Here is a 15,799-nt window from a genome sequence, read left to right as displayed (position 1 = left end):
CGTCTTCTTCATCTGTACCTTTCTTCAGACACGTGCAACTGAACGGTGAGCGGCTCTTCATGCTGGACAATGAGACTTTTCCAGAGTTCAAGCCAAAGACATTGAGAGCAGGACGGACGATAGCCATGCCTCCCATGACCATTGGTTTCTTCGTCGTCAAAAACATAGATGCCTACGCCTGCCGAAGATAACATAGGTTAACCCATTTCTTTGTTGTGCTTGCTGTAAACTTCAATCTTTTGTGTGTGACCACATCATATATTGACGATGAGAGCCATCACTTTGATACTGATTAACATCATATGCTCCCATTTCTGTTCGTGTCGACATTTTCGGTATTCAGTCATCTGTAGAACAATCATATATATACAGTAAATATTTTCTCATGGGCACAATGGGTACGTCAATACACGGCCACCATTCGAATAAGATTAGAATATTGCCCATATTCAGGTATTATAAATCCATGAAAATGCACAGAGAAATCCAAATATAGTCTTAATGCGAGTTCCGATAGTCCGATCAAAAGTATTGGGTTGGTCTTTTATTTTTTTGGATTAGTAATTCAACTCCTCCAAGAAGTTGTGCGCATTACTGTGCATGCTCACTTTCTCCATCCAAAATATTTGTCTTTTTCGTTGGTGCCGCAATGATATCCTGCGTGTAGTACAGGGACATATGACAAACGATAATTCCTTAAAAAAGCCTCATCTGTTTGGGTGCATATCTCGGGACTTTTTCTGTCCCACACGGCAAAAAAAAAACATTTGTTCCCATACATATGTAGTGAAAGTCCATGCTTGAAGCAAGCAACATAAGAACACAACTTGTCAGCACACGAGAATCATCATTGGACAACCCTTTCTGAGCGAGGAGGAATCAAGCACAATAATTCCTACTATTTGAATGTGATTAATAACAAAAATTAAATTTTCTAAATTTCACGTCCAAAGTTAAATGGGAAAACACCCTATATTTGCACGATAACACTACTTGTGTTTCGCCCCTTCCAACGAGATTATTCACAAATGCCATGTAACAGGGTTCCCCCAGGACTTTGGTTTGGAAGGGCGGCCGGAATGCGCTGGCGCAAAGGGGGGACTGACCACTGACCCAGGCGCGGCCAAGCCTGGACTGAGGTTGAAACTGAGACGGCCATTAAAAAGGCCGCTCGTGGGTCGGACACGGGTATTGATCAACCCTGGCGCCCATGCAACTCATGAGAGGAAAAGACCGAGTACTGGGGCCCGGCTCCCACCAGGGAACGATGCAGAACGCCTCGCACTTGGGATGGGTGGATCTGTGGTACGCGGTGACCATGCGGTGGAACTGCACCTACCGGCGACACCCCAGCCGTACCAGAACATCGGGCCGACTAATTGACTCAACCTCTAAAACCTGCATGCGGTCCTCTTTGGCTCTGCGTGGGCTTATGCGGAAGCGGGTGACTATGCAGGGCGACCTGAAACAATCCGCGGTGGCGGAGCAGCACGCCTCCGCAACAGTTTCATGCGTCAGCTGAGCAGCTCCTCCCACAAATTCCCTGGTACAGCCTAAACCTAGTTATATTACGAAAACACTCAACGACAACGGGTTAGACCTATATGTTCCCATCCCCAAAGTTACTCTGACAATGACAGCGGGTTATAGAGTGACATTACGAAGAGCCCCAAATGCTGCATTTTCGAAAACGCGGAAATCTGGATTTTCCGACCGACACATTGCATCGATAGTGGTAGAAAATGCAAAATAATTGTACGACACGTTCCCTACTTTTGCTAGGGATTATAACTGTATGATGAGTAATTATCATGCAGATTTCCTCTAGTATGTAGTGCAAAGGTGTCAAATTTATAGTTTGTTTTAGGGCCACATACAGAAAAAAGTGCAAGGGTCCACTTTGAGGTTTTTTTTGGGAGGGGCACGAAATCTTTGTTGTGAGCCTTTAATTTGATCATGTGTCAAAAGCTAGTTTAGTGTGCAGGCTCCAGATTTGTGGGTATATATGCTATATCACAATCTATTCAAAAATATTTCAGGATTCAAGATTGTCTTTATTTCCATTAACATAAAATGGAAATGAAAATGTTTTTGTAACCTCGGTGCAGAGTGTTTTTCAAACAATATTTGATTTCTCTTTATCTTGAGTTTATGGCATTCAATTATATGTGAAGGGAGTTTTCATGTGGTTCACATTTGATTAAAATACTTGATTCTGATCCATTTATTTTGATTTAGTTATTTATATGAGAGTTGAAGGAAAGTGCACTGTCCAGACTCTGGACCTAAGGGGAAGGATAAACTGAGGAACTGTCAATGGAAAGAGGGTGGATTGAGGCTAGTGAGAAGTAATTCACTTTTTTTGGTGTTTAGTTTTAAGTACTTGATGGTGACTCGTGATTTTATTTCAGCTAGGCAGGAGGTGAGGTGGGAGGGTGGAGTTGGTAGGTAGAGTTGGGTGTCATCTGTGAAGCAGTGGTAAGAAATGTTGAAATTACGGAGGATATGTCTTAGGGAAGGGAGGTAGGTTGTAAAGAGGAGGGGGCCCAGGACAGAGCCCTGGGGCACACCTGTGATGACTGCAGAGGGGTTAGAGAAGAAGGACTTGAGTTCTACGAATTTAGTGCGGCCTGTAAGGTACGAATGGAACCTTTGGAGTGGGAAGTCTGCTAAGAAAATTGGTGTGTGAAATGGTGTCAAAAGCGCCACATATATGGAGGTTGCTAGGAGGCATATAGACCCTTAAATGCTCCAAAGATTTTTCTTCAAGGGATATTGTGTGTTTGATTACTGTAATGTAATACTCTCCGGTCTCTCAAAGTCTAGCATCATGACCCTAAAGATTGTACAAAAAGCTGCAGTGAGGCTTTTATCCAAAACAAGAAAGTTTGATTACATGACCCCCATTTTTGCTGACCTGCACTGGCTCCTTGTCACTTGAAAGATTTTAAGGATCTGTTGGTGTTGTACAAAGTTTTGCGTGGCCTTGCCCCCCATATCTTTCAGATTTTATTTTCCGTAATGTTTCTACTTGGAGCATTTGCTCGGAAAATGTTGCTAAACTAGTGATTCCAAGAGCTAAGAAGAAATCCACTCATTCGAAAGTGTTCTAAATTCAAGCTCTGGAATGCTCTGCCCTCAAAGATTTGATCTGCAAACTCAGTGGAACTGTTTAAATCCAGGCTCAAAACACACCTATATTCTATAGCTTATGAATGACCTATATTTCATGTTGATAATGTCTGTGTATTGTTTGTTTATACCCTTGCAACATCCATTGCAAGCCACATGTGCGGCCCCTTCTTAAGGTTTTTTAATATCTTAATTCTGGGGTTTTTGATTTTTTTTTCCTTGCCCTCATGTAGGTTTCAGATAAGCGGATGGTGTAATAATAGTCTGTAGTCTGTACAGCCCTTTGAGACTTCTTCAGATTATGGGCTATACAAATAAACATGACTTGACTTGACTTGACAATAAATAGACCGAAGCATAATGGTGCATATAGTTCCGTTGCATTGTGTTTCTGTGTTTAAATGGTCCTTGTCAGAGTTGATGGCGACTGTTTCCTCTCAGGTTGTTTCCCATTTTCAGAAATTCAATAAGGGAATATAGGATTCATCTGTGACTCCATATACGCTCCTTCCCTTGCCCGGGCCTTGAAATGGGAAAAACCTCTGCGTAAGTCTGCCAAGGGAATTTTGTCCTCTCTTGAAAGAATGACAGAAAATTCAGAACAGGTGAAACGATTTCACATGTGTACATTTATGTGTTAGTCAGCTTTGACTAACGACTCCCCTCCCAAATACAACTGCATCCATTTTTGAAGTTTTAGACACAGAAATGACGCAAACATTTTTTCAGATGGGATGTCAGTTTTATTTTGATGTTCCGCTTGTCACATCTCCAATAAAAGTTTTTTGTTTTAGGTGGCATTTTCTGAATTGCAATCATTTGAATCTTTGCGTAACAGAAAATAAGCTTTACTTTTGTCTACACCATAGGCACACTTACTGGATTTATCTACTTGTTTTCCTGTTTTTGTTTTGTTTCACCTGAGGTGGTAGTGATGCATTACTTTAGTCATTGACAATCTTCTAACCAACTTAAAATAAAAATAAACAATTTAATATGCTAATATAATGTGGTAGCAAATGTCATACTTGTGTATTGATTTTAGCCAATGCATTTTTATGTATTCTGGCTGGCACCACATTGATTCTATTTGCAAATTTTAAAATGCCATTCGTGTGAAGTATTTGCATTGGGGAGGTGTTTTTATGTGTGAAAATATTCTGCAAAATCAACTGTATGGTTTAAAGTGTTTTGGGGAGGGTAATAAAAGCAAAAGCAAGAGTGTTTGCCGGATGTAAAAAAATGTTGTCGGTCCATCCATCTTTGCATCCATCCATTTTCTTCCACATACTGCATGCATGCTTTATTTAAATTATTTTTTCTGTATTCATAAAGATGTATGTATAAAGAGGTTAAGTCTTAAAACACATGTTATTAGGCGGTTCACTACTTATGTCAACTGTGATTGAATGGATGATTGCAGGGGTAGTACAATTGTTTCACGGTAAAGTGTATTCAGTGCTTTGTATATTCTGGGACACCCTGCCTTGGAGGTCAAATGCGGCATGTCAGCCTGAACAAAGTGTTTTTGCAGCGTAGTAACACATTGGATTAGGAATGTCTATGTCAACAATGTAGTGAACATTGTTTACAATGAGATTAGACACGGCTCTCCAGGATAAATACAAAATAAAGACTTAAAAGAGAAAAAGTTAGATAAAGATAATGACATGATTTTGAAATAATATTGACTGTTTATTATTCAGTATGTAATGAGTATGATTAAGAGTTAAATGAAATGTAATACCTTAGTATTTACATTAAAATAACTTAAAACATATGACTGAATAATATTGACTGTTTATTATTCAGTATGTAATGAGTATGATTAAGAGTTAAATGAAATGTAATACCTTAGTATTTACATTAAAATAACTTAAAACATATGACTGAATCATTATGCCTTCATTTGTATTAGTTGATTTGGGGTGCACGGCGGCGCAGTGGTTAGCGCTTGTGCGGCACAGTTCATGTCATGGGAACCTGTCATGGGTTCAAATCCAGCTCCAGACTTCCTGTGCGGAGTTTGTGTGTTCTCCCCGTGCTTGCGTGGGTTTCCTCCGGGCACTCCGGTTTCCTCCCACATTCCAAAAACATGCATGTCAGGTGAATTGGCCGGTCCAAATTGTCTCTAGGTGTGATTGAGCGAGTGAGTTGTCTGTCCCCGTGTGCCCTGCGATTGGCCGGCAACCAGTTCAGGGTGTCCCCTGCCCACTGCCCGATGATTGCTGGGATGGGCTCCAGCACCCCCGCGACCCTACTGAGGATAAGCGGTGTAGCTAATGAGATGAGATTTGGGGTGCAATTAAGAAAAATGGACAATAGATTTTTAAATAATTGGTTGTTTTTCATGTTCTGTGGTAAGTAGATTTTTTGACTACGTCATCTTTAAGTACATAGTTAAGCACAGGTAAAAAAAAAGTAGGAACACCACTCTTACTGACAAATGTGTTGAGTCTTAAAGTTGAACACTTGAAAATTGAAGGCTACAACAGTAGTGTCCCGTCACCGGTGGAGGGCTTCTTAAAAAATATTAAGTCCACATGCTAAATACCTTAGAACAAGGTTCTCCAACACGGTGCCCTCTGAGGACAGCTGAGGTGCCAGCGGCCCTTTTCCGAAGTTACCTCACGAGTAATGGGTCATTGTAATTTTATTGTAAATTATTATTTTTAGTGGTTGAGTCCATGTTACCTTACTTCTAATAATTAACCTGGTAATAACATAGTCACAACATAATAATTAACAAGACAAGCTATTATTTTAGAAATGTATTTAAAACTGGGTGCCCGTAGTGCTAATAAGTAACGAAAAGAAGCTCTTAGCTTGAAAAATGTTGGATACCCCTTCCTTAGAATGAGCTGTGCTTTCTCATGATAATAGTTTTTGATCATGTGTCAAAGCTAGCTAAGTGTGCAGGCACCAGATTTGCAGGGACCGATACCATGTCACTATCTATTCAAATCTATTTCATGATTTCAAGATTTTCTTCATTTCCATTAACATAAAATGCCAATTAGATTTTATTTGCAACATCGGTGCACAGTGTTTTTCAAACAATATTTCATTTCTGTTCAACTTGAGTTTATGACACCAAATTATATTTATGGATATGTGAAGTGACATTTCATGTGATTAAAATCTTTGATTCTGATCCATTTCTTTTGGAAATGTTCTCAAATTGAAACAAACTGTTATTATTATTTCACCACTGAATATTTAGTTGATCTGATAAAGTGTTCTCTTTTTTTTTTTTTACATTAAAAACAAAATATTTTCCTTATTATTTTTAATTTTAGCGTTTTACTGTTTTCATCAGTTTTTTTTTCCTTTTTTTTTCATTGCCCTGATTTGCGTACTCACTCTGATTGACATTTTATGGGGTGTTTTTTTTTTTTTTTTCAAAATTAAGTGTGATTGGAAATTGCAAGTATCATGTGACATTTCATTTTAAAAACACACTATCAATGTTCTTACTTTTCGTGGCAATGCAAATCTTTGTTGTACAAAACTTAAAGCTTAGAATTTTTTTTTTGCTGTTTGAGTGGAGCAGACAAGTAAACATTTATATTTCATTAACCTTGTGAGGCTTAAAAAGGCCCCTGAGTGCACCGAGTTCCACGTTTGGGTCAGTGTTTTGGGAAGCCAAATTCATGTTTGCACTGACTCCTGTGTATACAGAGTAAACATACTGAAAACCCACAAGCTGGCTAAGAGGGTCTTGCTTTTGTGGTTGATCACAAGGAATAAACATTTGGGGGGCCACCCTGGACAACCGCCGCCTGCTTCATCACGGGTTAGTATTCTGAATCATGCTTTTTGGAAACCCGGCCTAATCACGACCTTGTGGTGAAAATATTGGCGTTTTAAGTTTTAGGGGGTTGCATTTCTCCTTCCCCCCTTGGAAAGATGCATATTGTACTAGCTGACATTTCCTTAAACCAGCCCAATTTTAGGGGAGCTCAAGCACCCCCAAATTCAACCCAAGCACCCCGAAAAATTATAGCATTTTAAAGACTACAATATCTTCACATTTTGATGGATTATCTATAAACCATTTACTATTTTTAAAAAGCTTATGAATTAATACTTATTTTTATGATACTGAATTCCTATCTTCTTGGTAATAAAACAGCTTGTGTTTGAGTACAAAGAGCGAGATCATTGTTTTATTATTCCATGATTTATTATTTATTCAAATGATTTATATTTTTAATGACGGCAAGATGTTTGCATGAGGTTGTTTGTGAAAAGAGAGAGCGATGAAGAACTTATTACATTCTAATACATGGGTCAGGACGCTATGGCTCACGAGCCAGATATGGCTCTTTTCATGAACCGGGGGTTTAAAGCTGTTCCTGCCTGCCAAAGTTTTCACTCCTTGTCGCCTGTGCCATACCCCAAAAGGCTGCTTTTATTCCTCCTGTCATGAGTTGACCGGGCTGTATTTTCTGTTTTGAACCTTTTCTCCCTTCCAACCTGTGCAGAGTGCTTTTGGTTTAACTCCCTTTCTTCCCCAAATAAAATTGTCAATGCTGCTTGTGTGTCTGTGTTTGGCTTCAACTCCCAAACTTAACAGAACGATCTGACCACACCATGGATCCAGCAGACACACAATTTTATGACAAGCCCAGACAGCGTACTTGTGCATCAGGAGCTGTCAACTTAAGCCCATTCAGTTGATGTGCTGATACAGTTTCTCATAGAATGTTTCCCATTAGTCCGGGCCCCACCAGCCACGGCAAGCAATAGTTACCTGCATGAAAGCAACAATGGGACGTTTATTCGGTCCAGGTTCAGTACACAAGTGTAACAGAAAATTCGAGTCAACAATAGCTTGATCACCAGAGGGACTTGTCGAGGTCCAGGGGCAGGCATGGTGTCGGTTATCCGGTAAACTCACTTCGGCGAAAGCGAAAGTCCAAGTGTTCGGCAGTCAGAATTCGTGGTTGGGGAAGGAGGCAAGGGTTCGGTACACTGTTGAGACAACGGTAGAACGAGACAAGAGAGGCAAAATGCCCAAAAACTTGAGTGCTTAAATAGTGAGCAGGAGAGGGGCTCTTCAATGCGCGTTCCTGCCTGCCAAAGTTTTCACTCCTTGCCACCTGTGCTGTGCCCCCAAAAGACCGCTTTTATTCCTCCAGTCGTGAATCTGTTTTGAAAATGTTTCTCTTCTCCCTGTGCGGAATGCTTTTGGTTTACCTCTCCTCTTCACCCTTATAAATTGGCCATGGTGCTTGTGTTTCTGTGTTTGGGTTCGACTGACAAATCTAACAATGTCAACTCCACATGATGAAATGATTAGTGGTGTGATTCAGGTGGACTAAGGGTCCATTAATACATCCAGAGCGAGGAGGAAGCAGGTACCGTTGAAGGGCGTTGAAATTCGTGAACTGTTATTACTAAATAGCGGAGTAACACACCATTTTGTAACAATGTTCGAGTGACAAATGTTATTGACTGTAATAACACGTTACAGTACTCATTACCAAGAAAGTAATTGCGTTCCAGGAGCACGTTACTCCCAACACTGAAAACTGTCGACAGTCATGCATGTGAAAAGTCACGCTCGTACATGTATACAGTGGAACCTCGGTTCTCGACCATAATCCGTTCCAGAACCCTGTTAAAAAAAAAACGATTTGTTCACCGAAAATCGTTTTTCCCATTAAAAGTAATGTAAAATCGTTTTAATCCGTTCCAACACCCTGAATGTTTACCATGAACGTAAACATGAAGCTAACCCAGGCTAATCGTACGTTCGCGTTAGAGTAATCTTCTGTACGAAAGATTACGCTAACATGAACGTGTAAAAATAAAAAAATCAGGTCGTTTATACGTCATTTAGCACCCGGGTCTCCACAAAGAGTGGTGAGCGGTTAAAAGATAAAAAAAAAGAATTATGAATAGGATTTCTTACCTTTGTGGTGGTCTGCAGAAGCCATGCTCTATTCCCTCGAAAGAAGGGAAACACGCACACCTTCTTCATTTTGCTATTATTTCTTTCTTAAATGCAATAGTTGTACGCACTACTCTTCTTTTTTCACCCGTAGCAACTTTGCTGCTTGCACCGACCTTCGGAGGCATAATTAGGGGCTAAAACACTCCGTTCACCGATATTAAAAGCGAAAAGAAGTGCGCGCGCACGTCATAACAGTTCTTCACGAGGGGTGGGGGCAATTTACACGTTCTAGACCCGTACGCCGCTCAGCATCGCACCCTAGCGTACCGGCGTTCGAACTCCGATTTTTTAAACGAAAAGCGAATAAAGAATTTCTCGAAATTTTTGGTCGAGAACCGATTTGTTTGAACTGAGAGGCGTTCGAAAACCGAGGTTCCACTGTATGTGCACACGGAGGCTTATGGCGTAAAACTGAAGTTGAACATTTTTCACGCATATTTGAATTTAAAAAGTTGGCCATACTGGATGGCTCTCAGCCCCTTCAACTTTGTGTGGAGTGTACAGATGTTTCTCGTTTGTCTCGTCAGTCTCCGTGTATCTACTTTCTGGATTTGTTTGTCTTTGTTGGCTCATTGTTCTGTTGCGTGGTTACTCATCAAGTTGAGTCAGCGTGCATATGGTGCCAGCCCAATTCTGTCTTCTGTCCCTTGCATCTATGCCAGAGCTTGGCAAACAAACATGTTAAAAGAGTTATATTTGACCTAACAAAAAACAAAAACAAATTTGTCTGAAGTCACGAAAAAAATTAAAAGCTTTATATAAGCCTTATAATGAATGCTACACAAATTGTGCGTATCTATATTGGTCTATATCAAAATTACTTAGTTTATGCAGCACTTCTTGTGGAGAACGATGCACCATGTGTCTACCCTAATGTAGGATACTGTTGTGTATGTAGTAGAGTTGTAGTAGGATTCAAGACAGGCACGGACGGTACATTCATTAGAGTGTTTACTTAACTTCTCCCTCGGTAGTTCTCAAGCACAAGGCTGCACATTAGTATACAGCGACACCGCAGGAAGGGGAGTGTATTACACGACACCACATATTCCCTTTTTGTTAGAATAGGACACAAACCGTAGCATTAATCTGAAATACGCAATAACTTTTCGGTAAGTATGAGCTTATAGAAAACATACATTTCAATATTCATTATCAGATTTGAGGTAAATATTTATCAAAGGTAAGCAATATTGTAAGGGACTATACTGTCAATATCGGTAAGCAAAAGTGTGTAAACCTTGTAAACGTAAGCCAACCGTATGAAGATCACATCATAAACAAACATGACAATTTTTTAAACAATGAACATTCATCATGTCTTTTTTTTTCTTTTTTAAACATCACCACATCTTTTCTGTATCTTTTTTTTTTTAAGTCACGTAATTTTGAAGCCATGCAGGAGCATGTCGTATTCTTGGTGCACTCGGAGAGGGATGTGGTGAGAGCACAGTTTCAGGTTCAGGTGGCTCAGCACCTTGGTTGCTTGGCAGGAGGCAAGCATTAGCATCAGCAGGCTGTGGCGCTGAAGCAGCAGCACAGGTGGAAGAATGGGCAAGGTGGAAAGCATTCCACACCTTTCCATCAGACAGCAGATAAGTGGCTGGACCCTTTTGGGCTACCACTGTCAGTGGCTTGGTGAACTTTGAGTGTCCTTTGGCAATGATTCCAGGTTTGCGGATGCGAACCGCAGAGCCAATCTGGAAGCTGGGTGATTTTGCATTGCGACGTCTGTCGGTGTATTGTTTTGACTTCCAGTGTTTGTTTTGTATGTTTTGTAGCATGTTGCCTTTGTCAGCAGTGGGAAGCATGGAGTGAAGACCTGTGATGTGAAGCTTTGTATTCAGTGGTCTACCATGCAACAGTTCAGCAGGGGACACTGAAGTCACGGCATGCGGTGTGGCTCTGTAAGCGTGTAAAAACTCAGTGAAGAAGGCTTTCAGTGGTTTACCTTCGATGTTGGCTGTTTGTAGACAGTCCTTGAAGACTCTGTTGAAACGCTCAATTTCACCGTGGGTAGTGCACAGAGCTGCGACGGTGTGTGATGTTCCTGTCACTGAGGAATGCTTCAAACTCGGTCGACACGAACTGAGGGCCATTGTCAGTAACAATTTCCTGTGGAATACCTTCTCTGCTAAACACAATGGAAAGAAAAGTCAGAACAGAGGCAGAAGTAACATTTGAGCAGAAGGCAATCTCAGGCCATCGGCTTTAATAGTCAATGAGGGTTATGGCGAAGCGGCAATCAGCAGGCGCAGATTGAATAGGACCAACAATGTCCGCAGCAATCTTTTCCCAGGCAGCAGTTAGGGTATGCACAGGCTGTAACGGGGCAGTATGTGTGGTTGCGGTTTTGTCATGCTGCAAGCAGGTGGTGCATGATTTGATGGCGAGCTCAACGTGAGAATCCATTCCAGGCCACCAGTATAAGTCTCTCAGTCTTTGTTTTGTGCGGACGATCCCTTGGTGTGTAGCATGAGCAAGTTGGATCATTTTTTCCTGTAGCTGTTGTGGTATCACAACACGATGAGTGCCACGCACAATGACACTGTTCTGCAAGGCAAGCTCATTTTGCACACGGAAGTATGGCACGATGAGGGGGTCAAGGCCTTTTGCAGTACGAGGCCATCCCTTCTGCATGTAGTGTCGCACCTTCTGTAGCACCAGACATTCCTCACACGCACTGGAGAGCTCATCAGCAGTGACTGCAGCAAAATCAGGAGACACAGCAGCCACCATCTCCAACTCCATCTCCTCGTGGTCGTCTGTGATGGGGAGAGGCAAACGTGACAAGCAATCTGCTTTTGTATTCGTTTCCAGTTTCGTCAGCTCCTCCGACACCTTGTCACGCACGCCATATGGGAGTCTGCGTAGCTTTTGCTGGACTGGAGGCACATCAACACGCACTTTAACTTTGTGTATAAAACCTGTAGCAACGCCTAAAGCATTTGTAGTGTTGACAGAGTGACTCATCCCCGATGCGGCAGGTGTTGCAATCTGCCCATCTTGTATGTGAAGGCGAAGTGCAGTGAACAGGTCCATTCCCAGTAGAGAAGTACCGTCAGGAACTATGTAGAAATCAGTATGTGCACTATGGTTGCAGTATGTAGCAGTAATTGAAGACAGCCCAACACTGGAATTGGCTTCTTCATGTAGGTCACCAGGCGTACAGTAGGCTTTGAGAGAGGCACGTGCATGAATGAATGTCTGTAAATTCTCTCTGGCAGAATTGAGACTGCTGAACCAGTGTCCACAAGCAGGTCAGTAGTAATGGACTGTTCATCATTCGCATGGAGAGCAAATGTACACGTAAGGCGCTTTGGAACTGCAGCTGTAGGGGCTACATGACACACAGTAAGGTCTGGGACAATAACTTCTCTCACTGATCGAGTAGGAATTTCGCTGCGGCACACTTTACTTAAATGTCCAATTTTTTCACATTGGTTGCATTTTGCATTTTTAGCAGGTCATTTGGGGTCATTTGCTAAATGAGAGTTGGAGCCACAACGGTAGCAGGTTTTGTGTTGATTCCTTTTATCTCTCGAGCGCTGTGTATGCATGCTGCTCCGATTCCTTTTATCTCTTTGTTGCACGAGCTTCACAGGGACGTCGGTGTCAAAGCTAATCATATTTAGTTTAGTTGTGTATTTCTCTGTCTTCTATGTTACAAATAATCCAGATGAGTTTGACTTATATTACAACTCGTTTTCCACTACTGTACTATTTTTGAACCGAAAGATATATGACGTCGTTGGTTATTACTACGCATGTGCGAACTTTGAACCGTAGACGTATGTGTGATGTCACTGATACTTTCTGCGCATGCGCACGCTTTGAACAAAACCGGGCTGCAACGCGGGAAACTTGTGAGACGGTGAGACTTTTTGAATCCGTCTGCCCACAGCTGTGAATAAATTCTAAAACTACATTTGCCTCTCTTACTGATCACTCCAGTTTAACCTATTACGAAAATATTAACCCTAACATTTTTGTTGTCGATACCCGGACGGTACGTAGTATTTTGAAGTTGAAAACGAAAACGAAAAAAAAAAACCAATCAATTCTACCGCGTGGTCTAGAACAAAGGAAACCCTTCAAAGTCCGCGTCACCGTCAACGAACCAGGATGGAGTGATCGGTAAGAGATGCATTTCTAATATAAAAATTTGGAATAATTCTAAGAACGAAGCCATTTTTTATAAAAAGATAAAGTTGAATTGGCCACAGAGAGAGACCATAGTGTTGACGGGCGCCATATGTGGGCTTGAGAAGCCATTACAAAATCTTAGCTAAGTAAATACCCAAAAGGAATCAGAATAAAATACGAAGTATTTTAAATACTCAAACTTTTTGTTTGAGACGGTTGTATTGATTGCCTCGGGACGGAAATGTCGACACTAACCCCAAGGTGGGGACGGTAGAATGGGAAAGAAAAGTAAGGGGGAGGGGTACAGAGACGACCCCCCACTTTTCCCATTGTCCTTTTTCAAAAAAAGGACGGGTCCCTCTGTGGTTATATAAAATAAAATAAGGTTTAAGTAAACTGCATGGCTTCATAAAAAAGTGTACACGGTCTAAAATTAAACTAATTTTTTGTGGGCCCACTCTGTCTTGTCAAATGTTTTATGTTTGTTCAATGTGTAAATGTTTGTATTCTTTCCTATATTCTTATTCTTCTTGTCTTATATGTTGGTTTGAGCTAATTTTTAATCGGCCCACGTAACTGAAAAGAAAAAAAAAAATAGAAAAATACGAAGATTATTGCCGCAAACGAGAGAGCGCGCGCATTTTTAAAAGGAAAAAAAAAAGGAAGCGAAGTGCACATTGCAACGAGAGAAACGTTTTTTTAAGAGTAAGACGATTTAAAAAATGTTGTTTTTGGGTGGAACCGAGAGCACATCGCGTTAGGAATCGAAAACGTTCGTTTTTTGGGAAATCGGCGTTTGACGCTAACGGTGTACAACATAACGCCTGCGGGCCTAAGGGGTTCCAAAAAATATTTTTTTTTCGGTCCAAATTTTTTTTTGTTTTTTCAATTGGAAAACGATAAATTTAGGTGTGATAAGTTTAGAGAACTTGTGTTTGAGATATTTTAGATGCGTTAAATGAAGTTAATGCCAGAATAACACTTACTAAAGATACAATAACAAAAATAAAGATATAATATTCCGGTTTTCAGTTCTAAATTAGAAAATTAAGGACTGTAAAGACGGGGGAAAAATCAAATTGAGCCAATTGGAATGGAATAGAGATAAAAGGTGTTTTGTACAAAATTATCAAAATAGAGCGAATAATTATTTTCAATGAAATATGGAGGGAAAATTCATTGAGGGGAATAGAAATGATAAAATGACTCGTAGATCAATACACGTCATTTTTACATTTAGGCTGGTAAGCTAAAAGGGGTGTTAGAAGGTGCAGAAGGAAAAAGTGTTGTGTAGGGAATGAATTGTTGGCAAAGCATGTAAGGAAGTTGTTGAGTGGAATATGGACAGTGAAAGTTCAGAGTTTTTGAAGAAAGGTTTTAAAGGAAGTAGGCACGAAGATCAGATTGAAGGCTGAATTAGTTCACGAAAGGAAAGAAAAGATGAGGAAAGGAAGAGACACAAGATGTGGACTGATCAGAGCGGAAAAAGAAGAAAGTGAATCGTTAAGGAAAAGAGCAAGTGGAATACAAGTAAGAGAAAGAAGGAATGTAAAAAGGAAAAGTTATTTAAAAAAAAAATAATAATTCGCTGAAAATTGGATATGAAAAACTTGAGACAAAAGTATGAAAAACATCACATTAGTGTTTTTGGGGTTCCTCATGGTCTTGAAAACACTATATAAATGCAAACCATTTATAATAGATTAGAATATACCTTTACCGACATGGTTACAAAATGGGTTAACATATTGTGACTGACAATGAAATTTGGCATAACAATCCATCTTCAAAGTAAGGTAAAGGAACAGAGAAAATAAGGTTCTAGTCATAATTGAAACAATATTTACACAAAAATAATTGCATGTAAGATGTTACATACAATTGAGGTTTGTGTAATATGCATTTGGTGAATAGACATCACAGTAAAAAAGTTGTCAGCATTGTGCAAAACATGTGACAGTATTTCTATAGATAAGCTATACAAATTAACGGAAATTATTTAAGGGATGAAAATCTAATTGAAGGCAAATGAACATAGATATACTATCGAACACTACACTACTTCGTTGCCATAATGGGAAATATTATAGACTAGAATATTGTTAGGGAACTTTCGTGAAAACACTACAAAGGACCTAAGGTAAAGTTTGATTTTACAGCAAAAGTGTTGCACTAACAATGTTTTGAGTTCTAGAATTTTGGTTCTTGTCTCATTTGGACTCAACAACCCGCTGAGGAGAAAATGGGATCAGCGAAAGGTAGCACAAATAACATGATGAAGATATTACATGTGATGAACAATGGTAAGTGAAAAACCAATTTTTATGATATTAAAGGAATATGTCATCAATAAAGGTGTTACAGGTGAGAACCAGAAAAGTTTTGTGTTCATATTCGGCCGGTATGAACCATAACTATGACAAGTAGATCTCATCTTGTTGGAGTCCATCACAGCGACCATCGAGCAGCGATTGGAGGACACCCTGAACTGGTTGCAAGCCAATTGCAGGGCACACAAAGATACACAATTCACTAGCTCATTCACACGTAGGGACAATT

At 40.3% G+C, this 15,799-nt stretch overlaps 1 protein-coding gene across 1 annotated transcript in view; it reads left to right on the top strand.

The window, feature by feature from the left end:
• Positions 1–4,409, top strand: part of hpse2 (heparanase 2) — a 127,054-nt gene extending 122,645 nt beyond the window's left edge. The window contains exon 12 of the mRNA XM_088351027.1: positions 29–4,409. Within this exon, the coding sequence (XP_088207153.1) occupies positions 29–191 (163 nt within the window). The 3' untranslated portion in view covers positions 192–4,409. The remainder of the gene's footprint in view (positions 1–28) is intronic.
• The last annotated feature ends 11,390 nt before the right edge of the window (positions 4,410–15,799 follow it).

The sequence above is a fragment of the Urocampus carinirostris genome, chromosome 13 (assembly GCF_059441175.1).
Source record: "Urocampus carinirostris isolate Australia breed hairy pipefish chromosome 13, RoL_Ucar_1.0, whole genome shotgun sequence".
NCBI lineage: Eukaryota > Metazoa > Chordata > Actinopteri > Syngnathiformes > Syngnathidae > Urocampus > Urocampus carinirostris.
The sequence above is the reverse complement of the archived record's forward strand: the minus strand, read 5'-3'. Positions and strand labels throughout refer to the sequence as shown.